This window comes from Mobula birostris, chromosome 12 (assembly GCF_030028105.1).
Source record: "Mobula birostris isolate sMobBir1 chromosome 12, sMobBir1.hap1, whole genome shotgun sequence".
Classification (NCBI taxonomy): domain Eukaryota; kingdom Metazoa; phylum Chordata; class Chondrichthyes; order Myliobatiformes; family Myliobatidae; genus Mobula; species Mobula birostris.
In genome coordinates this window covers 101,114,676-101,139,902 of record NC_092381.1, presented here as the reverse complement: position 1 = coordinate 101,139,902, position 25,227 = coordinate 101,114,676, and the positions used below count along the sequence as shown (strand labels likewise).

Below are 25,227 nucleotides of genomic sequence, written 5' to 3'. Positions count from 1 at the left end.
TTCTACATAGCCCTCCACTATTCTCTCATCCAAGTACCTATCAAAGAGTTTCTTAAGTGTCCCCAATGTATCTGCCTCTACCAGCACCCCTGGCAGGGTGTTCCACACGCTCACCACTATCTATGTTAAGAACATCCCTCCTGTACTTTCCTACAATCACCTGAAAATTATGCCCCCTGGCATTAGCCATTTACACCTTGGAAAAACTATCCACTCGGTATATGCTTCTTATCATCTTGTACACCTCTATCAAGTCACCTCTCGTCCCTTTTCATTCGAAAGAGAAAAGTCTTAGCTCACTCAACCAATCCTCATAAAACAGGCTGTCTAATCCAGACACCGTCCTGGTAAATCTCCTCTGCACCCTCTCTAAAGCCTTCCCATAATGAAATGATCAAAACAGAGCATAATATTCCAAGTGTGATCTAACCAGGGTTTTATAGAGCTGCAGTATTACCTCAGGGCTCTTGAACTCAATCTGCCAACTAATGAAGGCCAACACACCATACCCCTGTCAATTTGCACAACAACTTTGAGGGATCTGTGGATGTGGACCCTAAGACCCCTCTGTTCCTCCACACTGCCAAGAATCCTGCCATTAACACTGTATTCTGCCTTCAGATTCGATCTTCCAAAATGAATGACTTCACACTTCTCCAGGTTGAACTCTATCTTCCACTTCTCAGCCCAGATATGCATTCTGTTAAATTCTACAACAACCTTCTGCACGATCCACAACTCCTTCAACCTTTGTGTCATCTGCAAACCATATTACAAAGACAAGATTATCATTTACACAGAGTGAATTTTGTTCTCCAAGGAACAAGCAAGATAGAAGGAAAATTGCTGAAGATGTGTTCACTAAATTGGATGATAATAGGCAGTATTCTAATTCTGCTACTGTTTTACCTGTATTAAATAGCTCTGGAAGCTCTGTGCATTTAACAACTGTAACAAAGTGAACACACCATTATGAACTAATGTGACTTAATGAAGCAGAGACACTACAGTGTTACCCCAATCTTATTTTTAAATGTAAGAGTCTGTGTTATCTGATGATGTTCTCTATTTTTCTAAATTTATTTGGAAAAAAACTGGTTCATTGTCTCCTTCCTTCTCTGGAAGTGTGGTACAACCTAATTTAAACAAGAGAGATGCAAAATCTGTGGGTGGATAGGCAGTCCAATAGCAACAGTTTGTCTCTACCATTTAGTGAATGTTATTGCTGCTCAGTGATGCATTATAAACCTTTGACCTGAGTACTGAAAAGCTGTAAACAGTATTGAAAATTCTGGACTGTATTTTTATAGTTTAACATTATTTACCAACACATTTTCTTCTGAAAATATGGTCATACTAAGTCATTATATTTGAATCTCCCCCCGTTTGCTATTTGACATAAATCTTTTATATGTTTGATTTTCTGTACTTGGCTTTTTATGAATCTGAATTCTCCCTTTCTAAACAGGCTGTGTCATTATTTATCTCTTCCTCCTGAAACTCTCCAGATCACAGCTTTTAAAGCTGAACACGGTTCCTCGGTTGATTTGCGTATATTTCATATTTACAGCTGTTGTTAATGACAGACGAAAAGCCTGAGAATCTTTCAGATCGGTTTGCTCACTATAAATGCGAGATGTAGAAGCAAGTTGTGAGAATGACTCAGTCTGCCTGGCGTCTATAGCTGCAAAAATGTTTGAATCGGTTATTAATGAGGTAACAACAGAATGGTGAAAGTTGATACAGTGGCAGTGAGGTCTCATGAAGGGAGAATCACACCCGATTAGGTTATTAGTGTTTTTCAGGAAGTATTAGCCAGGATGGATAGAGGGGAACTCAGAGCTGTAGAAGTGTACAGCAGAGAAATAGACCCCGCGGCCCAACTTATCCATGCCCATTATTTCGTCTGTCTATACTAATCCCACTTGCCAACCTTAATTTCATATCGTTCTGCACCCTGTTGATTCAAGTACTAAATGTCCCTGCCTCCAGCAGCTCAATACATTTACCAACTACTCTTTGCCCCTCATACCTCCCTTTGAATCTCCTGTTTGTGTGTGGGTTTCCTCAATAATTTTTGCGAAGGTGCCACAGAAATTGTTTCTTAAAATAAGGACTGATTAATCATAGTCATAAAGTCATAGAGAGATTTAGCACAGAAATAAGCCCTCTGGCCCACTGAGTCTGTACTAACCATCAAGCACCCATGTTTGCACTAATTCTACTTTAACCTAAATTGTTCCACTCCCCCATTTCCATGAGACCATAAGACATAGGAGCTGAATTAGGCCACTTGGCCCTTTGAGTCTGCTCCGCCAATTGATCATTCAGTTTTGTCCCCCTTTTACATTGCAACTTATCCCACTGACTGCAAGTTTGCCCTATCATCTGCCTGTCCTTTCTGGCAGTCTCATAACACACTGCCTCTGCTTGTATACCAAGTACCCCATCCTCTGCCCTATCACTCGGTTTCCCATCCCCCTGCCAAATTAGTTTAAACTCTCCCCAACAGTTCCAACAAACTTGCCTGCGAGGATTTGGTCCCCCTTGGGTTCAGGTGTAACCAGTCCCTTTTATACAAGTCAGAGATCCCAGTGATCCAGAAATCTGAAACCCTGCCCCCTGTATCAGTTCCCCAGCCACGCATTCATCTGCCAAATCATCCTATTCTTACCCTCACTGGCACGTGGCACAGGGATTACTACGCTGGAGGCCTTGCTTTTCAGCTTTCCCTCCCAGCCACACTAGATTCTCCACTCAACTACTCACTTGGGGCAATTAACCTTCCAATCTGCACATCTTTGGGATGTGGGAAGAAACTGGAGTGTTTGGAGAAATCCCATATGGTCTCTGGGAGAACGAGCACACCCCACAGAGTGAGAATCAGAGATTGGGATTGAATTTGGATCACTGGAGCTGTGAGCAGCTCACCAGGTGCATCATCATGGTGCCCAAGGTTATAAGAAGCAAGAGTAAGAGACAGTCATTTTCAGGCAAAAGTCTGGAAGGATCAAGGGATTCTCATCTCTGAAGTACTCAATCAGGAATGCAAGTATAATTTTAGCCTATTTGTAAAGAAAATTTTGCTGTAAGTGTATTAATATTCAAGAAAGGAGAGGAACTATTGACGAGTCAGCCTGAGGGAAAGTGCTGGAGCCCATTATCATGCAAGTACTTAGAGAGTTATCAAGCTGTGTCAGCATTGCTTTATGCAAAGGCATTTGTGTTTGACAAATGTGCTAGAGTTCCTTAAGGATCTAACAAGCTAGGTGGATAAAGGCAAGCCTGCAGTGTATTTGGATTCCTGGAAGGGTTTCAGTAAAACGGAGTCATACAGCACAGAAACAGAACTGATCCATGCCAAACAAGATTCCCATCTAAACTGGTCCCATTTCCTTGTATTTGGCCCATATCCCTCTAAACCTATCCCATTCATGTACCTGTGCAAGAACCTCTTAAATATTGTTAATGTACCTGCCTCAACCACTTCTGCTGTCAGCTTATTCCACATACCTGTTGTCCTCTGGGTAAAAACATTGCCTTCTAATTATAGATTTCTCAACTCTAGGGAAAAGTTTGTGTGCATTTACCCTATCTATCTGGCTTATAATTTTATACACCTCAATTAAGTCACCTCTCAGTTTCATATGGTCCAAAGAATAAAGACCGAGCCCATCCAACCTCTCCCGATAATTGCGGCCTTCGAGTCCTGGTAACATCCCTGTAAATAGTTTCTGCACTATTTCCAGTCTAATAGCATTTTCCTACAGCAGGGTGACTCCAAGTGTGGCCTCACCCAGATAATTTTCAATTGCACCATGACCACCCAACTTCCATACTCATTGCCCAAGACTGCTGAAGACCAGCGTACCAAAAGCCTTCTTCAACATCCTGTTTACCTGTGACTCTACTTTCAGGGGACCATGTACTCATACACTAAAGTCCCTCTGTTCTATAACTCTTCTCGGAGCCTTACTGTACACTGGGAAAGTTCTATCTTGCTTTGACTTTCCAAAATGCAACACCAATTAAAGAAAGGATTTGGAAACTTTATAGAGGGTGCAGAGGAGATTTACCAGATGAAGGCTGGTCTGGAGGGTCTTCTGAAGATTGGTTGAATGAGCTAGGAGGAGCAAAGGAGGATGAGAGGAGACTTGATAGAGGTGATAAGAGCATAGATTGAGTGGATAGCTAGAGATTTTTCCCCCAAGGCAGAAGTAGCTAGTATGAGGGGGTATATGTTTTGTTTTGTAACTCCAAAACATAAAAAACTAGTTGAAAAGAGAACAAGAGAGACAGTAATAGGAGTCTAACTTTGTCTTTATTTTAGCGAGGCACGCGCATATGATGTGGTGTAGTGGTGACTTATGCCATTAACGTACTTTTACGTATAACCTATAACAAAGACTTCTTAATCAAACAACTTATAGGTTACTACAATATTGTGTGTGTGAGTGTGTGTTATTTATTTTTAAATATGATTACTATATAGACATACACAGCATGGTAAATTTAAAACTGTCCAATTCAAATCTGAAGATTTAATTGCTGTGGAGTATTTATTACTCCTGTGGGATAATGTCACAGGGTGTTGAAGAAGGCTTTTGGTATGCTTGGCAGGCGAGACTTATGGCTGTGAAACAATCTCACGTTCTAGGGCCACCTCTGTGGTGGGTTTAGGAGTTGACTCTGGGACTGCAGGAACTGGTTCTGATGGTTATGGCTACCTTCCTTCTCTAACAGTTGACTCTGCTCTCCTCAACTGATCAATGCGTTGTCTCCAGATGATATCAGACACAATCTCCACCATGTAGGAGGGTAGTCCAGTTCTGTCCTTAATCTTACTGAGTACCCACTTTTGATCATCTCAGTAGTCCCTCACCAGAACTGCTTGTCCAGGAGTGAAACATAGAAACTCTTTCTTTGAGGAGCCTCCAATTTGCTTCAGCTGTTTGTCTTGCATACTCCTTTGGAGATTGGGTTTGAGGAGATCCAAGCATGAACACAAGGGATGATCCAGGAACAGCTTAGCTGGTGAGTTGTTGGTCTTGGATTGTGTTGCATGTAACATGCAAGGAGGGAATTGGTGATCTGATTCAGTGTCAGTGAAGTGTGTTCTGCTGACATTGTTCGCATTGTGTTCTGCTGACATTGTTCGCATTGTGTTCATTAGACGCTGGACAAAGTCACTTGTAGCTGGGTGGTACGGGCAGATGTAATAGGTCTTAACGCATTCATTTTCAGGGATGATTGAAACTCTTCCGCAACAAACTGTGGTCCATTGTCACTGACTAAGTGTTCTGGAACACCAGACCTCAAGAAGAGGCTTCATCAACAGTGTACAAGGCTGCAGTGGAGGCTATTGGGAACATTTCTGGCCACTTTGTAACTGAATCCACTACCTCCAAGAAATTTGTGCCCATGGCAAAATCTACATGTATCCTCTGACAGGGCAAAGCAAGCCATTCCCAGGCATTACTCTTGGCATCTTCTGGATTTTCATATCAAGCTTCTTAATCTAGCCCAGGCCAACAGACAAAGCTTCGAAGCAACAATTTTATGTTGACCACGCCTAGATGACCGGCATGTAGCTCCTCCAACAGTCTGGCTCTCAAAACAACAAAGAATGCTTAATCAAACAATGTATTTATAATCTTATTCAAATATTACTGAAGTATTAAATACACAAAAGCAAAGTTGTCAGGTGATAGGAGGAAAGTATAAGGAGGATGACAAAAGTAATTGCTTTATGCAAAACGTGGTGGATGCATGAACCCCCATGCCATGGGTGGTGATAGAGGCAAATAGATCAAGGACATTTAAGAATCTCTTAGATAGGCACATGGATGATTGAAAACTAGAGGGCTAAGTAGAAGGGAAGGATCAGATTGATCTAAGAGTAGGTTAAAAAGTACATGGGCTGTACTGTGCTGTACTGTTCTATGTTCTAAGCTCCATTGTCAAATCTGAAACAAAAATATAAAATTACTGAAAATATTTGGCATCTATGGATGAGATTTCAAAGGATCTAACAACAAATACACTCAAAAACTTCTATAGTTGTACCGTGGAGAGCATTCTGACAGGCTGCATCACTGTCTGGTATGGAGGGGCTACTGCACAGGACCAAAAGAAGCTGCAGAAGGTTATTAATCTAGTCAGCTCCATCTTGGGTACTCGTCTACAAAGTACCCAGGACATCTTTAGGGAGCAGTGTCTCAGGAAGGCAGCATCCATTATTAAGGACCTCCAGCACCCAGGGCATGCCCTTTTCTCACTGTTGCCATCAGGTAGGAGATACAGAAGCCTGAAGGCACACATTCAGCGATTCAGGAACAGCTTCTTCCCCTCTGCCATCTGATTCCTAAATGGACATTGAAGCTTTGGACACTACCTCATTTTTTTTTTAAATATACAATATTTCTGTTTTTGCAGGTTTTTTAATCTATTCAATATACATAATCGATTTATTTGTTTATTTTTTTCTCTGCTAGATTATGTATTGCATTGAACTGCTGCTGCTAAGTTAACAAATTTCACATCACATGCCAGTGATAATAAACCCGATTCTGATTCTGAAGGTTCTAGTACAGGTCCTGTAGTAGGACGGCACAGTAGCTTAGCAGTTAACTTTATGTTATTACAGCATGGACAACCCAGGTTTAATTCCACCTGGGAGTAAGGAGTTTGTACGTTCTCACTTTGACCATGTAGAATTCCTCCAGATACTCCTGTTTTCTCCCACATACCAAAGGTACACAGTTTAGTTGGTTAATTGGTCACAAGGATATAATTTATGATTATGATTATGAGGACACGCAATCCGCTTTTATTGTCATTTAGTAATGCACGCATTAAGAAATGACAAATGTTTTTCCAGAATGATATCATGAAAACACATGACAAGCCGACTTAAAAACTAACAAAAACCACATAATTATAACATACAGTTACAACAGTGCTAAGCAATACCATAATTTGATAAGAACAGACCATGGCACAGTAAAAGTCTCAGAGTCTCTCGGAAGTCCCATCATCCCACACAGACGGTAAACCTCCAGCGCCGCCAACTTGCCGATGCAGCATCCCAGAAGCATCTCTCCACAGTCCAACTCCGAGTTCGTCCAAAAAACTCCGAGCCTCCGACCACCTATTTGACACCGAGCACCGAGCACCATCTCTGCTGAGCGTTTCGACCCCGGCCCCGGAAACAGACGATACACAAAGCCAAGGGTTTGGGGCCTTCGTCTCCAGAGATTCTCGATCACACAGAAGCAGCGGCAGCAAAGCAGGCATTTCAGAAGTTCCTGCAGATGTTCCTCTGCGCTTCACAGCTGTCCCCATCAAATCCGGATTGTGCACGGCACGCCGAGTTACACATATCAATATTCATTCGGAATGGCCGCGCATGCTGCGTCGCGCCGCCATCTTCTCCTCCCTCCAAATTAATTGAGTGGTATGGTTTAATTGGGCCAAAAGGCCTGTTACTGTGCTGTGTTTCTAAATTTTAAAAACTAAAGTAATTACAAACAGCAATGAAACATTGGCCTTTTTTGCAAGGAGATATAAGAGTATTAAACTTGAGAAGAGTTGCTGAGAATGACATCCAATGCTTTGGTCAGCATTTTTAACAACTGGTTTACTTTCATTGGGGGTATTGCAGACAAGGTTTTTTTTGGTTGATTCCTGCGGATGTGTGGATTGATATACAAAGAAAGTACAGCATGCCTCAGCACGTTTTAAGCAGAGTGGTAATCTTATTGATACATACTGATACTGAGGGAGATGTCAAGAAGATATTTCCCCTCGAAGGCCATCTAGAAACAAAGAGAAATGGATCCAGAATGAGTGGTTGACCATTTCAGAGGGAGAATCTTTGGAATTCTCTCCCACAGAGATCTGTGGAGGCAAAATTGTGTAATATATTCATGGTAGAGACTGACAACATTTAAACTGTAAGTTAATGTGTATGTGGGGTGAAAGCAGGAGACTGTTCATATGGCCAAAAGTGAAGCAACTATGATCTTATGAATGAGGAGGAGGCCCTACTCCCATGTCTTATATTTTATCTATTGTGTATTCAAGTTTCCCAGGGTAAACTCCCTCTTTATTCCTGACCTTCAGACTGTCCTCCCATTCTGTGAATGTATTGTATGTGTATACAACAGCAATACAGTATACAGTTGGGGCAACACCCAAACTAAAGTTGTCTTGGTCACCATCATTTTGCATATCTCTGTTCTAAGAATTCCTTCTCATTCTCAACACCACCACAAATTTTCAGTTGCAATTTTACAAATCAACAGTTTGGAAAGTGGTTAATACTATCCAAAATTTTTTAAAGGGGCAGAGGAAATAGGAGACTATAGACGAGTTAGCCTGTTCAACAGTGGTGGCAAAACTACTCAATCCATATAAAAGGTGTAGCAGTAGAGTGCTTGCAGAAGAATAACAGGATTGCTAAGGGTCAAACATAGATTAAGATCATGCTTGATAAATAGTCATACAGCACAGAAACAAGTTGTGTCCATTCCGACCATCAAGTGCACATCTATATCATTATCATTTCCCCAGTACTTGGACTGTGGCCTTTTGTGCTTTGGTAATTTAAGTCGTCATCCAGATATGTCTTAAATGTTACAAGAGCCTCTCCCTCCACCTTTCACTCAAATAGTATGTCCCAGATTCCAACCATCCTCTGAGAGATAAAGGTCTTCCTCGGAATCTTTCTGTAACTCTCATCCCTTACCCTAAATATTCAATGCTTAGTTGCTTGTGAAAAAAAGTTTTCTATTGTCTACCTTCAATGCCGCTCATAATTTGATGCATGGATATAATTTTAATTTTAGGAATGAGATATTCACGGGATTTAAAGAGAGCAAACCTCCAGGACTCAATGGACTGAACACAAGGAGTTCTTTATCAAATTACAGTATTGCTTTGCACTGTTGTAACCATATGTTATAATTATGTGGATTTTGTCAGTTTTAGTCTTGGTCTGTTCTGTGTTTCTGTGATATCATACTGGAGGAACATTGTATCATTTCTTAATGCATGCACTTCTAAATGACAATAAACGAGGACTGAGTGTCCTCATAATCTAATCTATCTATTTAATTGAATTCATTCTTCCCTCTACCAGTGAAATGTTCCCCATGCCATTGCCTGCAACACAAACCCAAAGCAGATCGATCCATCCCCGTGCTTAACAGTTGGAGAGGTGTTCTTTTCATGAAATTCTGAACCCTTTTTTCTCCAAACATACCTGTGCTCATTGCAGCCAAAAAGTTCTATTTTAATTTCATCAATCCACAGAACTTCTTTCCAAAATGCATCAGGCTTGTTTAGATGTTCCTTTGCAAACTTCTGACGCTGAATTTTGTGGTGAGGACGCAGGAAAGGTTTTCTTCTGATGACGCTTCCATGAAGGTCATATTTGTGAGGTGTCACTGCACAGTAGAACAGTGCACCACCACTCCACAGTCTGCTTAATCTTCCTGAAGGACTTCTGCAGTCAAACGGGGGTTTTGATTTGCCTTTCTAGCAATCCTACGAGCAGTTTTCTGGGAAAGTTTTCTTGGTCTTCCAGACCTCAACTTGATCTCCACCATTCCTGTTAACCACCATTACATTACGAACTGAGGAAACGGCTACCTGAAAACGCTTTGCTATCTTCTTATAGCCTTCTCCTGCTTTGTGGGCATCATTTATTTTAATTTTCAGAGTGCTAGGCAGCTGCTTAGAGGAGCCCATGGCTGCTGATTGTTGGGACAAGGTTTGAGGAGTCAGGATATTTATAAAGCTTTGAAATTTGCATCACCTGGCCTTTCCTAATGATGACTGTAAACAAGCTATAGCCCTAACAAGCTAATTAAGGTCTGAGACCTTGGTAAAAGTTATCTGAGAGCTCAAATCTCTTGGGGTGCCCAGACTTCAGACTTCTCCCTTCCTTTTTTTCACTCTAAAATTGTACAAAACAAAAATAATACACTAATCTTGCTTAAAATGATGAATAGAATGTTTCATTTTTAACTTTATGACTTTTGGAGATCAGTTCACCTTCTATTCACTTAACTATTCACAGTAACAGAAATTTTGACCGGGGTGCCCAAAGTTTTTCATGCCACTGTATCACCGAATTCAGACAGTCCTGGAACATTTCAGTCAATGGGTTCACTATCCCTGTGGCAACTCCTTGTGCTTCGGGCCCTTTTCCTTTTTTGGTATTTTGGTATTTTGAAACTGTAAAAGGTGGAAATAAAAAATAATCTTGCTTAAAATATTAAATAAATGTGTCATCTTTAACTTTATGCCTTTTGGAAATCAGGTCATCTTTTACTCACTTAGCTATTCACAGTAACAGAAATTTTGACCAGCGATGCCCAAACTTTTGCATGCCACTGTAAATAAAACTGAATCTGGTTGTAAAACAGCAGTGTGACTGCCTTGTTCAAGAATGGAGGAAGTTAGTTTAACATTGATTGTTGGCAAGAGTAAGATTTGACACATCACATTGCAGCTATACAAAACACTGATTACACTGCATATGAAGTGTTGTGTACAGTTCGGGTCGCCATGGTAACAGGAAGGATGTGGAAGGATATTCCAATAGAGAGAGTGCAGAAGAGATTCACCAGGATGTTGTCTAGAATGGAGGGCTGTAGTTATAGGCAAGTCTGGACAGGCTGGGTTTATTCTCATTGGAATGCAGGAAGCTGAGGGGTGACCTTAGCAAGATTTATAAGATTTTCAGGAGCATATTGTAGATAAGGCAGATGGAACTTTTCTCCATTACTGAGGAGTCTTGAACTAAAGAGCACAGGTTTAAGGTGAGAGGGGAGACATTTATAGGAGTTCTGAGCGGCAAGTTGACTGTTCAGAGCTGATGGTGATTATCTGGAATGAGCTGCTTAAGAAGGTGGTGGAGATGGTTGCAACATTTGGGCAGATACTTAGATAAGAAAGGCTGGTGGCACAATGACATTGGTGCCGGACCCGGGAGCAGAGGTTCCCGGGTTCGAAACCAGTTGGGTCCGCCCCCAAGTATGCTTTCCATCCGTGCCGAGCTGAATGTTGAGATCGCAACTCGACCTCGTAAAATAAAAGGGAAAAATACTGCGAAAATGTCTGAGTGAGGAGTGGTGTGCCACACAGTCTCTCTCTCTCTCGCTCTGCGCCTTGTAAAAGCCATGAAAAAGACATCATCACGGCCGCATGCACTGACGCGGACGCACACACATGCAGACATACAGACTCGCATGCATGCAGGCACGTGCCAAAAAAGAAAAAAAAGGAAAGGCATAGGGGGACATGGGCCTAGTGTAGATAAGTATCTTGGTCAGCATGGATGAGGTAGGATGAAAATGCCTGTTTGTCTCTTTTCTGCCCTTTTAATATGTCTGTTACACACATATGTTACAGGATTCTATGAGGTGCGGAAAGCAAAAGCAGACCGGGATCAGCTATTTGTAGATGTATCTGCATTTAGAAAGGAGTCTTAAAGTGAAATAACAATAGAGGGTCAACATGTTCTGTAAGGGTGAAAAGTAAGGACAGCAAGTCCCAGGAACCCAAGTCAAAGGTATTGCACTAGATGCAGTGGAAAAAAAAGAAGCAAATGGAAGGTGAAGAGAATGAAAAAGCAGGGGAGAAAGGAGTGGTAGTGTCGAGGGTAATTAGAAGGGCAAATTGCTGGCACAAAGTCTCACTGGCAGAAAAGATTCAGGAAAATGCCTAGCACTTTGAGCAAGAGGGAAAGGTGCAAAGGGGCTTGGGAATCCTTGTGCAGAATTCCCTAAAGGTTAACATGTAGGTTGAGTGGTGTTAAGGAAGGCAAATGCAGTATTAACTACAAGACCAGGGGTCGGCAACCTTTTTGCCTCTGTGGGCTGGATCACGTATTACTAAGCGGACAGTGGGCCAGATAAATGCCATAAAAAACTTGAAATATGGGAATTATCCATTCAAATACATCTAGTTATGTTTTGCCTCAAATTAATGAATAACACTTGCTAGAAAATCATTTGTGCTTAACCAAAGATGCCAATTAGTAATCAAAGAACTCAATTTAGTTTTTCTGTCCCACCATTGCCGGTGCCCCATCAGTTGTGATGTCAATTAGCTTCGACACATTAAGTTTCATTTCTGACATCATTTTCAGTGAAGCTTCAAAAATGTCTGCTCCAGTAACCGTGTCCTTCATAGGAACTAATTGAATAAACTCTTCACAAATGTGAAAAGTTGACGTTACTCCTGGCACAAACACTGCAAGTTGAGCAGTGTCTCTCAAGTCCACACTCCCATCAAGCGCAATTGAAAAAAAAATGCTATTTGATGCAGGTATCCCTTAAGCAACTTTTAACATCTGCTGACATTTCTTCAACTGGCCGTGTGATCATTCTTGCTGACAGGCTGATAAGTGCAAATAAAGATTTATTTTCAGGACAAACAATATCCACCACTGCCAGTAAACATTCTTTGACAAACTCTCCATTTGTAAAAGGCTTCACCTTTTCTGAGACTTCGTAGCTGGCACAGGTATTTCCTCCATTTTCACTGCTTTTTCGGCACTCAGCATCTACCTTCCTGTGTTTTGCATTCATTGCCATTGGAATTTTTTTTCTTTGATTTTATTTCAAAGAGTGAGTTATTCAACAAGTATCATAATACTTGTAAATATCTGGATATTTAGCGTGGATTTCTTGTTAAAACACAGTGATGCTGTTTCTGTTTACAAATTTGAACAATCCCATCTGAAAACCTGCACATGCACGGAGAGTATCTAATACATATTAATAGGGTAGTCTGCCTTCCCGTCATTCGTACATACCAGTGTTTGGTCTGGAACAAAACGGGACCTGGGGCCAATGTAACAAGACGCCATACATGTCCATCAGTGTGGTGGCGTGAAACACTCAGAATAAGGAAAGATTACTCGTGGGCCAGATAAGCATAGTATCTCAATATTTGCTCACGGGCCAGTCAAAATACCTTCGCAGACCAGAGGTTGCCTACCCCTGTACAAGACCATAAGGTGGTTGATAGTTTTTTGATTCGTCAGGGTATCAAAGGTTATGGGGAGGAGGCAGGGGAATGTGGTTGAGAGGTATAATGAATCAGCCATTATAACAATATATAACCATATAACAATTACAGCACGGAAACAGGCCATCTTGGCCCTTCTAGTCCGTGCCAAACTCTTACTCTCACCTAGTCCCACCGACCTGCACTCAGCCTCCATTCCTTTCCTGTCCATATAGCTGTCCAGTTTAACTTTAAACAACAACATCGAACCTGCCTCAACCACTTCCGCTGGAAGCTCGTTCCACACAGCTACCACTCTCTGAATAAAGAAATTCCCCCTCATGTTACCCCTAAACTTTTGCCCTTTAACTCTCAACTCATGTCCTCTTGTTTGAATCTCCCCCACTCGCAATGGAAAAAGCCTATCCATGTCAACTCTATCTATCCCTCTCATAATCTTAAATACCTCTATCAAGTCCCCCTCAACCTTCTACGTTCCAAAGAATAAAGACCCAACTTGTTCAACCTTTCTCTGTAACTTAATGACATTAATTTACAGTTTCTCTGTAAATTATGGAATGACGGTGCAGACTTGATGAGCCAAATGGATTAATTCTGTCCTATGTCTTATGGTCTTATGATGGGGCAAGATTCCCTGAAGATGGAAGCAGAAATGAAAAAAGTAGTGAAGGAATGCATATGGGATAGTTCCCTTCATTATCCAAGGCAGAGTATATGAGAACTGGGAGGCTGTAGAACACCTTTATAAAACACTGATTAGAGCAAGAACACAGGAGCAGCAGTAGGCTAGTTGGCCTCTGTATCTGCCCCACCATCTGTCTCAAATCCTTCGTCTCAGATCCTCAGAGTCCTCATTCTCACCGTTATTCAATAAGTTATCTATTTCCATTTCATCTCTACAACTCCCTAGTATGGAGAGTCCCAAGTATTCAGCAGTCACTGTGAGAAGACATTTCAATGTGCCTTAAATGCTCCCCTCTCCAAGCTTTTCACACTAAGGTTTTCCCAGTTAATACTCTACTACTGTGATCATCCGCCTTTTTGCTCCCAGTCTATATATGGCCTCATTGAAAACTCCCTCTGGGAACATAGATCATAATCTCTGTCTGTGTACCCATTAGAATACAATATGACTGTTCTGTGATCCATGATCCTGGCATCAACACCCTATTCTGGGTTCACATCTACAGCCATATGAGCACCCCAGCACTAAGTTTCCACCCACTGTTGCCCTTTCTCCTCACTTCCACAGTCATCTAGTCCATCAGGTGGTACATTAGGAAAGATACCATTCAGCTGGAAAGAATGCAAAGGGATATTGATATTGCCAGGACTCATGGGGTTGAGATATGTACAGAGGTTGAGCAGGCTGAGACTTTATTTATTGGAGCAAGGGGGAATGAGTGGTAACCTTATAGAGTGTATAAAATCATGAGAGGCATAGATAGGATGAATGGGCTCTTGTCTTTTTCTCAGGAAGGGGAATCAAGAACTGGAGAACACAGGTTTTGGTGAGGGGGAGAGATTTACTCAATAACTTGAAGACACAGGTTTTGGTGAGAGGGGAGAGATTTAGTCCAGAAATCGAGGACACAGGCTTAGGTGAGAGGGAGTAGATTTTATGGGAATCTGAGGAGCATCTTTTTCACCCAGAGGATGGTTGGCATCTGGGTTGAGCAGCCAGAGGAAGTGGCTGAGGCAGGTCCATTCCCCACATTTAAAATGTACTTGGATAGGTACATGGATAGGAAACATTTAGGGGAACATGGGCCAAATGTGGCCCGATGGAGTTTAGGTATGTAGATGTGAATCTTGGTTGGCATGGATCATTGGGCTTGTATCCATGCTGTATGACCCTATGACTCTACCACCAGGAACTGAGTTATCAGCTTTTTGTGTAATTGAGAACTGGCTATTAAAATGTAATCCAAACTTTATTTGGGTTGTTAAAAAAAGACAAAAATACCAACTATCCCCGTTGTGACTGTTATCAATGTCAGTCACACTGTCCAACCAAAGGCTAGTGTTGAGAACATCCCATTGAACCTCTGGCCAAAGCTTCCTCACTCACCAAAGCCCACATTCTGAAACAACTACACTTTGAGATCCACAACGAAAATATGCTGGAATTGTTCGTAAGTGCAACTAGCAGCGTAGATGAGTGAAAACAAGTGGGTTTGCGTTTTCAAAAAAGCTCTCAAACAGATACCACAGAAGAGATTAGGTCCAAAATTAATGCACTTGGAATTGTGGATAAGGTGATGATATAGAGAGAAGGCTGATTGACAGATAGGAAATAGAGAAAGCGAATAAATGGGTCGTTTCCTAAGTGGCAGCAGTGACCACTACAGTAGCAAGAGATCAGTGCTGGGACCCCAATAAAGAAACTTGGACAAAACTGGGTGAGAGGCTGAGTCTTGAGGACAATGCAGAATATTAACAGGTTCATTTGGACAGCATAAGGGAGTGGACAGATACACAGCAAATGTAATGTCAGGTGGATAATTGTGACATTATCCACTTTAGTGGCCACAACAAGAAGGGGAATAGATAAATTGATATATTATTGTTACATGCCTTGCATGCCATCCATACAGATCATTTCATCATATCAGTCCATCAAGTCAGTACAAGGGAAAACAATAACAAAATGTAGAATAAAGTATTACAGTTACAGAGAATGTACAGTGCAGGCAGACAAAGCCATATTGAAGTAGATTGTGAGGTCTCGTCCAGCTTATCATACTAGGGAATCGTTCAATAGTCTTATATCATCAGGATAGAAACTGTCCTTGACACTGGTAGAGACAGCATGTAGCATAGGAGTTAGCACACTGACTTCACAGCACCAGATCATTGATCAGAGTTCAGTTCCCACCACTATCTATAAGCAGCTTGTATGTTCTCACTGTGATTGCATAGGTTTTCTCAGGGTGCTCTGGTTTACTCCCACATTTCAAAGACATAAGGATAGGGTTAGTGAGCTGTCAGCATGCTGTGTGGGCACCAGAAACATGACAACACTTCCAGGTTACCACTAGCACAATGGTGTTGATGAAAAACAACGCATTTCACTGGATGTTTCGATGTTCTTGTGATAAATAAAGCTAATCTTTAAATCTATATCTTTGGTACATGCTTTCATATCTTCTGCCTGATGGGAGGGGAAGAAAAGAGAATGTCTGGGGTGAATGGTGTCTTTGATTTTGTTGGGCCAGAATTATTATCTGAATGGCATCATATTGCTGAATGGGGGTGTGTAACAAGACCTGGGTGTTCTTATGCATCAACCAGAGAAACATGTATGGCCCCAACCCACCATTTCACATTTAACCTTCTGCCAAGATTGAGTGGATCTAAAAGTACAAAATACTAATTGAGAATTAGTTAGACTAATGGATCATTGTGTGCAGTTCTGATCGTCACAGTACAGGTAGTGATAGAGAGAATGCAGAAGTTCACCAGGAGGGCAGAGTGATGAGGAATGACTGGATAGGCTTGATTTGTTCTTGCTATAATATACGAAGCTGAGAGATGACCTTATGGAGGTTTATAGAACTGAGGACTATAGATTGGATGGATAGAGTCTTGGTTCCAGGGCAGGCGAGTCTAGAACTAGAAGGCGTGCATTTAAAGCGTGAGGAGGAAATTTTAAAGGAGATATTAGCGGTTATCTCTAATAACCCCTAATTAAACCATTTAAAAGACAGCTACTTAGATAGGGACACAGGTTTAATAAGGCAAATGAGATAAGCATAGATGAGCATTCCGGTCAGTAAGACCGAGGTGGAATGAAAGGGACATGTCTCTGTTATATATTTCTAGAATTCTGTATGAAAATTGGAGTTCTCGCTCATCAGGACTGGTGCACTGACCTTCAGTCACTCTAAGTCAGTTAACGATTTTGTGTGTGTGGATAATTCTGCAAGTGCATACAGTTCCATGCATTTGTAAGTGTTTTTGCATCTGTATACATGCAACTACCCAGATAGTAATTGAATTCTTCGTCTGACCCATTTCCAGAGGCCAGTTTGTGTTGTACGAGACTGAGAATAAAGTTGTTGACCGAGAGTGGAAACGTTATGACTTCCATTATGATAATGTTATCTGGGCCCTGCTGACACTGTTCACTGTCTCCACTGGAGAAGGCTGGCCACAGTGAGTATTTCCATCAACGTTAGCCTTTGAACAGTTATTACCCTCAACCATCAGGCTCTTGAACCAGAGGGGATAACTTCATTCAACTTCACTCGCCCCATCACTGAACTGGACTCACTTTCAAAGACTTTTCATCTCATGTTCTCGATATTTATTGCTTACTTATTTATTATTGTTATTATTATTGTTTTCCCTCTTTCTTTTTGTATTTGCAGTTTGTTTTATGTGCACATTGGTTGTTGTCCACCCTGTAATGTGCATTCTTTCATTCAATCTATATTGTTTCCTGTATTTACTGTGATTGCCCACAAGAAAATGAATCTCAGGGTTGTATATGGTGGCGTATGTGTATTTTGATAATAAATTTACTTTGAACTTTGAACTTTGTTTCCACTATGTGAGCATTGTGGCTTCCAAGATTGCTGTATTCATTGTTCTAGCATTTCCTTGTGTATGGAATATGAAGAGGTGATATTCTGAGGTGGATGGGAGGGGATCTTATAGAAACATATAAAATTATGAAAGGGATAGGCAAGATAGAGACAGGAAAGTTGTTTCCACTGGTAAGCGAGGCCCAAAATTCAGGGGAATAGATTCAAGACAACAATAAAGAGAAACTGCTTTTCGCAAAGAGTAATGTAGCCATGGAATTCTGTGCCTAGGGAAGCAATATCATAGCAGGGCATTTTGAGGTTATGGGATAAATGCAGGTAGGTGGAGCTGTGACCACAGCTTGATCAGTCATCATCTTATTAAAGATGGAGCAAAATTGCTGTTTTTTACATCCTTATGTTTAAAGGGAATGATTAGGAACTATTTCCTCTGCTGGGAAAGTCTAGAATAGAGGTGCATAAACTAAAAAATTGGGGCTGTGTCCTTCAGGTATGGTATCATGAAGAACTTCTTCACTCACTGAAGACTGCACTGAATGTCAGAGTCATGAGCACAGAAACGATCCATTTGGTTCATCACATCCACACTGACCAGTGGTCACACATCAGTATTAATCCCTTTTTCCAACACTTCTTTCCCTTGGCAATTCAAATGCTTATCTAGACACTTTTTAAATACTGCCAGTGAATCTGCTTCCGCCGCTCTCTCCAACAGTGTGTCACCTCTCTGTGGGTGAAAAAGGTTCCCCTCCGATCCTCTCTAAATCTCTAACCCTTACCCCAAATCTATGGCCCGTGGTTTTATCTGCCTCTGACTTGAGGAAGGCTTTCCCCATCTGTACCCCTGAAAAATCATTTCTTAACTTCCTCCAATCCAGGAAAACAGCTAGCGTTTTCTGTCTCTCACAGCATAGAAACAAACCGTTTGACCCACCATGTCTGTACAACTATTGATTCCCATTTATCCTCTTGAGATCCATATTCCTCTATGCATTGGCAATTCAAGTACTTGCCTCGATGCTTCTTAAATGTTGTGAGTCTTTGCCTCTGCCAACTCTTTGCAAAGTACATTGCGTACTCTCAGATACTCTCTAGCCTTCCCACCTCTAATCTTACCCCACAATTTTCACTACCTATCCTTTCTATCCCCATTATATCCCTGTGTCCTCCACTCCAAGGGAAAAAAAATTCAACCTATGCATGCTTTTCTTGTAATCATACTTTTCAAATCCAAGCACCATCCTGGTGAATTTCCTCTGCATCCTTTCCAGTGTGACTACATCCTTCCTTTATTGTAAGAACCAGAACTCTTGCTGTGGACTTCTAGTTTTTTTTAAAGCTGTAACATCATATTAAGATGGTCTTTGCCAAGGGTTCCCAACCTGGGGTTATTGACTTCTCAGTTAATGGTAAAGCTCCATGGCATAAAAATGGTTGGGAACACCTGGTCTATGCCATGGCCAATGAAAACAATCATCCCATTTACATTTTTCACTATCGTATCTAAATGCACTACTACCTTCAAGGACCTCTGGCAGTACCCCAAGATCCCTTTATTCTTCAATTCTTTCTTAGACTCTACCATTCACAGGGTATGTCCTATCCTAATTAGTAGTTCAAAATGCATTGCCTCACATTTATCAAAATTAAACTCCATCTGCCATTTCTCAATATACTTCACTAACACATGGATATCACTATGTGAACTAAAGGTACCCTCCACACTGTCAGCAACTCCACCAATCTTTGTGTCACCTACACAAGACTGATCATGCTGCTACGTCCATGTCCATGTTGTTGTACATTTCGATATGTGTACATTACAAATAGCAAAGGTCCCAGCACCAATCCCCCAGAAAAACAGTGGTCACAGGCATCCATTGACAGAAACAACACTCTACCATCACTCTCTCTGATTGCCAAGCCAAATTTGGATCAAGTTTCCCAGCTTGTCCTGAATCCGGTGGGCCATAGCCTTTTAGTCTTTGAGGGACCTTGTCGAAGGCCTTACTGAGGTCCATGTAAATCTCAGTTAGCTCACTGCCCTCATCATTGCAATTTGTTAACTCTGACAAAACAACTCATTCAAATTGGTCGGACAGGTTCTGCCCCTAAACTCTCACTGGCTATCTACAAATAGTCCCTGCTTTTCCAAGTGATCATTAATCCCCATTCTGGTTCTCAGACTGGACTTTTGTTCAGGAAGGTTTTCAGAATGTGAGGCAGAACAGTGGATTTGGGATACAAGACGCATGATCTAGGTGAATTTTGAATGGAGTGCAGGATCTCAGGACTGACACAAGCTCCTATGTTGTTGTGTCCCTGTCTTCTTGGAGACCACAGAATTACACCCAAGTGGTAATTTCCATTCAGAGGGTGATTGGGATAAACCAAACAGTATAATTATCCCCCTCCCGGGGAAAGGGTATAGAGAATCAGTAAGTGTGCAGATATCACCCGGAGTGAGAAAGACAGAGCGCCACCCATCACAGTACGGGTAGTTCCTGACACATTTACCTAGGACAAAGCAAAACCTACTGATACTTGCTGCTCCCCACATCCGTGTCCATGGGCTGCCCTGTCAGGGATGTTGCAACCTTATCTTTGAGTTGCATGCACAGTATCCCATTTTAAAAGTCTTTATTAACATGTTGAATTCTTGTGTTCTGTCAGGGTTCTACAGCATTCCGTGGATGTGACTGAGGCTGACCAAGGACCAATCCCAGGGAACAGAATGGAAATGTCCATCTTCTACGTTGTATATTTTGTTGTATTCCCCTTCTTTTTTGTCAATATCTTTGTGGCCTTGATAATCATCACCTTCCAGGAGCAGGGAGACAAGATGCTGGAGGAGAGCAGCCTAGAGAAAAATGAGGTTTCTTTGTCTTGAACTTTCACTCACTCTGCTGCACATCTCACTGTCTTATTCCCTTCATACCTCATCCGCTCTTTACACCACATTCTACCGCACCCTCCACAATCCACACTCCCTGGCTTCCTACCTTTTATAATTTACATTCACAGTTCTTAATCCATCAGAATTCTTTTTTTCCTTTCATGACCTGTTTCCTTTCCACTGAGGTGTTTTGCCAGACTGGATCCAAAATTGAGTTGGTGATAGGATGCAGAGGGTACTGGTGTGTAGGTGTGTTTTACTGGGTGGAGGTCTGTAACCTGTGGTATACCACAGGGATCAGTGCTGGGGCCTCGGTTGTTATATGTATGTTGTTTATGATGTATTTATATACAGTGTCTATAAAAATTATTCACTCCCCCCTTGAACGTTTTCATGTTTTATTGTTTTACAACATAGAATCACAGTTGTGAATTTAGTTTGGCTTTTTGACACTGATCAACAGATAAGCTTCTTCCAAGTCAAAGTGAAAACAAATTTCTGCAAGTTGGTCTAAATTTATTGCAATTATTAAATAAACACAAAGTAATTAATTGCATAATTACTCACCCCCTTCAAGTCAGTATCTAGTAGATGCATCTTTGGCAGCAATTACAGCCTTGAGTCTGTGTGGATAGGTCTCTATCAGCTTTACACATCTGGACACAGCAACTTTTCCCATTCTTCTTTACAAAACTGCTCAAGCTCTGTCAGATTGTATGGGGATCATGAGTGAACAACCCTTTTCAAGTCCAGCCACAAGTTCTCAATTGGATTAAGATCTGGACTCTGACTTGGCCACTCCAGGGCATTAACTTTGTTGTCTTTAAGCCATTCCTGCTTTATGCCTGGGGTCGTTGTCTTGCTGGAAAACAAATCTTCTCCCAAATTGCAGTTCTCTTGCAGACTGCTTCAGGTTTTCCTCCAGGATTTCCCTGCATCTTGCCCTCTACCTTCACAAGCCTTCCAGGGCCTGCTGCAGTGAAACATCCCCACAACAAAAACCAATTTACCCCGGGATCAATAAAGTATGACTACTACTACTACTACTACTACAGCATGATGCAGCCGCCACCACCTTATGCCAAATATAGCGTATAGTCTGATGGCCTAAAAGCTCAATTTTTTGGTTTCACCAGACCATAGAACCTTCTTGCAGCTGACTTCAGAGTCTCCCACATGCCTTCTGGCAAACTCTAGCTGAGATTTCATGTGAGTTTTTTTCAACGGTGGCTTTCTCTTGCCACCTTCCCATAAAGCTGCAATTGGTAAAGCACCCAAGCAACAGTTGTTGTATGCACAGTCTCTCCCATCTCAGCCACTATGATAAACTCCAGAGTTATCATAGTGGCTTCCCTCACTGGTCCCCCTTCTTGTACGGTCACTCAGTTTTTGAGGACTGCCTGCTCTAGACAGATTTACAGCTGGTCCATATTATTTTGTGATGATTGACTTAACTATACTCCAAGGGATATTCAGTAACTTGGAAATTTTCTTGTATCCATCTCCTGACTTGTTTTTCAATAACCTTTTTGTAGCGTTGCTCGTTCTTTTCTCTTCATGGTGTAGTTTTTGCCAGGATACTGATTCACCAGCTGTTGGACCTTCCAGGTACAGGTGTACTTTTACTACGAAAACCTTGACTGCACACAGTTCTCCAAATACAGATCTCCATTTAACTAATCACATGACTTCTTAATCCAATTGGCTGCACCAGGGATGATTTGGTGTGTCATATTAAATGGGGTGAATACTTATGCAATCAATTATTTGGTGTTTTATATTTGTAATTAATTTAGATCACTTTGTAGAGATTTGTTTTCACTTTGACAGAAGGAAGCTTTTTTCTGTTGATCAGTGTCAAAAAAGCCAAATTAAATCCACTGTGATTCAATGTTGTAAAACAATAAAACATGCAAACCTGTGGGGTGGGGGTGAATACTTTTTATAGGCACTGTATATTGTATATAAGAGTCTTGGATTAGAACATAGGTGTTATGATTAGTAAGTTTTCAGATGACACAACATGGATAGTGGACACAGTTGTCTAAAGATACAGTGGAACACAGACCTGCTGGAAGGAAGTGGTACAGATGAAACTTATTCAAACAGGTGTGAGGTAATGCACTTTGGGAGGCCAAATTCTGGACAACCTATCGAATTAGTTGTGATCTTAGGAAAGGTGATGTAATGAGAGACTTTGGGGTGCAAGTCCATAGCTCCCTGAAAGTAGAGATACAGGCAGATAGGGAGTGAAGAAGGCATTAGGTATGTTTGCCTTCTTTGGCTAATGCATTGAGAATCAGATGTGGGATATCATTTTGCAACTATACAAAACATTGGTTGGACTCCATTTGGATTACACAGCATTATGTACAGTTCTGGTCACCACACTACAGGTAATCTGTGCCAGTAATGAAGAGTCTGTAGAAGAGATTCACTGGGAAGTTGCCTGGAATGGAGGGGTATAATTATAAGGAGTGTTTGGATAGGCTGGGGTTGTTCTCAGTAGAACGTAAGAAGCTTATAAAGGTTTATCAGATTATAAAGTGGCATAGATAGGATAGTCATAGTCTTTTTCCCAGCACAGTGGGGTCTAGAAGTAGATGGCACAGGTTCTGGGGTGGTGGGGTTGGGGGCAGGGAACGTAAGTAAAATCCAAAGGGGAAGATTTCACGCTGAGTACTGGTTATCTGGAACAAGTTGTCATAGGAGGTGATAGAAGCAGATTCAATCACAATGTTTAAACTGCATGTGGACAGATAGTTATATTGGAAAGGCATATGCGAGCCCAGTAGAGGCAAATGTAGATAGGCATTTTGGCTGGCATTTATGGGATGGAATGTCTGGTGCACAGCTTATGATTCTAAGAACTCAACTTTCAACAGATTGTTGCTGCAGTGTACTGAATGGCTTGTTTCCATGATGTCCCATTCTATCCATCTAAAAGCAGAAACTTGCTGGAAATTATCAGTGGGTTTGGCAGCATCTATGGAGGGAGAAACAGAGTTCCCTCCAATAAACTTATCATCAGAATCAGAAACTTTATTCAAATGTTTCACCTGAAACACCTACACCATCCTTTCTCTATAGATGCTACTTGACCTCCTGAACACCTCCAGCACTTTTTATAATTTCAGATTTTCACACCGGCATTCTTTTACTTTTCAGTTGCTTCATGTGCTGCTAGATCTCCAATCTCACTTCCTTCAGTAATAAACTATTTGCATGGGCTTTAAAACTAATGGGCATTGGTTTAAGGTGAGGCGAAGATTTAAAGGGGAGCTGAGAGGTACTTTTTCCACACAGAGGGTGGAGGGTATATGGAATAAATTGCTGAAGGAAGTGGTAGAGGTGGGTACAATAACAATGTTTAAAAGATATGTGGGCAGGTCAATGGATAGGAAAGATTTAAAGGGTTGTGGCCCAAATACAGGCAATTGGGACTATCTCATACAGTCATCATGGATGAGTTGGTTTGTTGCTGTGCTATATAACTGTGACACTATGACCAATTCCATATTAACTGCATTCTTCAGTCAATGAAAATCAGAACATTACAGAACATAATACAGGATCAGGCCCCTTTGCAATCCATGTCTTTGCCAGCCATGATTCCAAATGAAACTGCACGTCTGCCTGCACGTGGTCCATATCTCTCCATCCCCTGCCTCTTCTAAATTCCTCTTAAACTTTGCTATCGTATGTGCACTGCCATTTTTGGGCAGCACATTTCCAGGGACCTATTTCCCTGTCCAAAAACTTTCTCTTTAAAGCTTCCTGATGTGGAGGCTGAAAACCTGAAATAAAAAACATAAAATACAGATTAGGCAGAGAAAGAAGCAGTGAGTTTGACATGTCAAGTGTTTATGGCAATTGCTGTTTCTATTAAGTTGGATTAAAGAGGAATGAAAGCCTGTCATTTTGTGATGGTTTCCATTGGTTCACTGAGCTTGCAAGAAACTCCTTCCTATGCAAACCAGCTACATAGAAGGGATTTACTGAAACCACACCTGGAGTATGGTCTCCAGTTCTAGCCTCCTTAGATATGGAAGCCTTAAGAGACATTGTTCTCAAATCTCACCACAACTCCTGAATCGAGTGAGATGAGCCTGAGTAGAATCAGCTGATACTCACTAGAATCTAGAAGAATGAGAGATGGTTAATGACTACCACCCAGTGGGTCTGACATTCATCATCATGAAGTGCTTTGAGAGACTGACCAGAGCAGGCATTAACTCCAGCCTTCTCGACCCACTGCAATTCACCTACTACTGAAACAGGATGTCATCTTCCTGTATTTATTTAGAAATACTGCACAGGATCGGGCCCTTTCGGCCCGAAGAGCCTACGCTGTCCAATTATACACATGTGACCAGTTAACCTTCTAACTCCTAAGTCTTCATAATGTGTGAGAAATCCAGAGCGCCCAGAGGAAATCCACATGGTAACGGGAAGAACATACAAACTCCTTACAGGCAACAGCAGCAATTGAACCTAGGTCGCTGGCACTGTAAAGCATTCTGTTAACTGCAATGCCGCTGCAACTCATCTCTGGAGAACCTGGACAGTAAAGACTCCTATGTTAGACTTTGGTTCATGAACCACAACTCTGCCTTCAAGATTATACTTCTAAGCAAACTCAACAATGCACTCTGGAAGTAATTGCCCTGCCTCTGCAACTGGATTTTTGACTTCTCACTAACAAACCATAATTAGTAAAGGTAGGCAGCAGCACCT

General features: G+C 41.5%; 1 protein-coding gene across 1 annotated transcript in view; it reads left to right on the top strand.

Moving 5' to 3' along the window:
* Positions 1 to 25,227, top strand: part of LOC140206151 (probable voltage-dependent R-type calcium channel subunit alpha-1E) — a 632,362-nt gene that overhangs the window by 485,821 nt on the left and 121,314 nt on the right. Inside the window, exons 29-30 of the mRNA XM_072274389.1 lie at positions 17,068 to 17,202; positions 20,268 to 20,469. Of these exons, the coding sequence (XP_072130490.1) occupies positions 17,068 to 17,202; positions 20,268 to 20,469 (337 nt within the window). The remainder of the gene's footprint in view (positions 1 to 17,067; positions 17,203 to 20,267; positions 20,470 to 25,227) is intronic.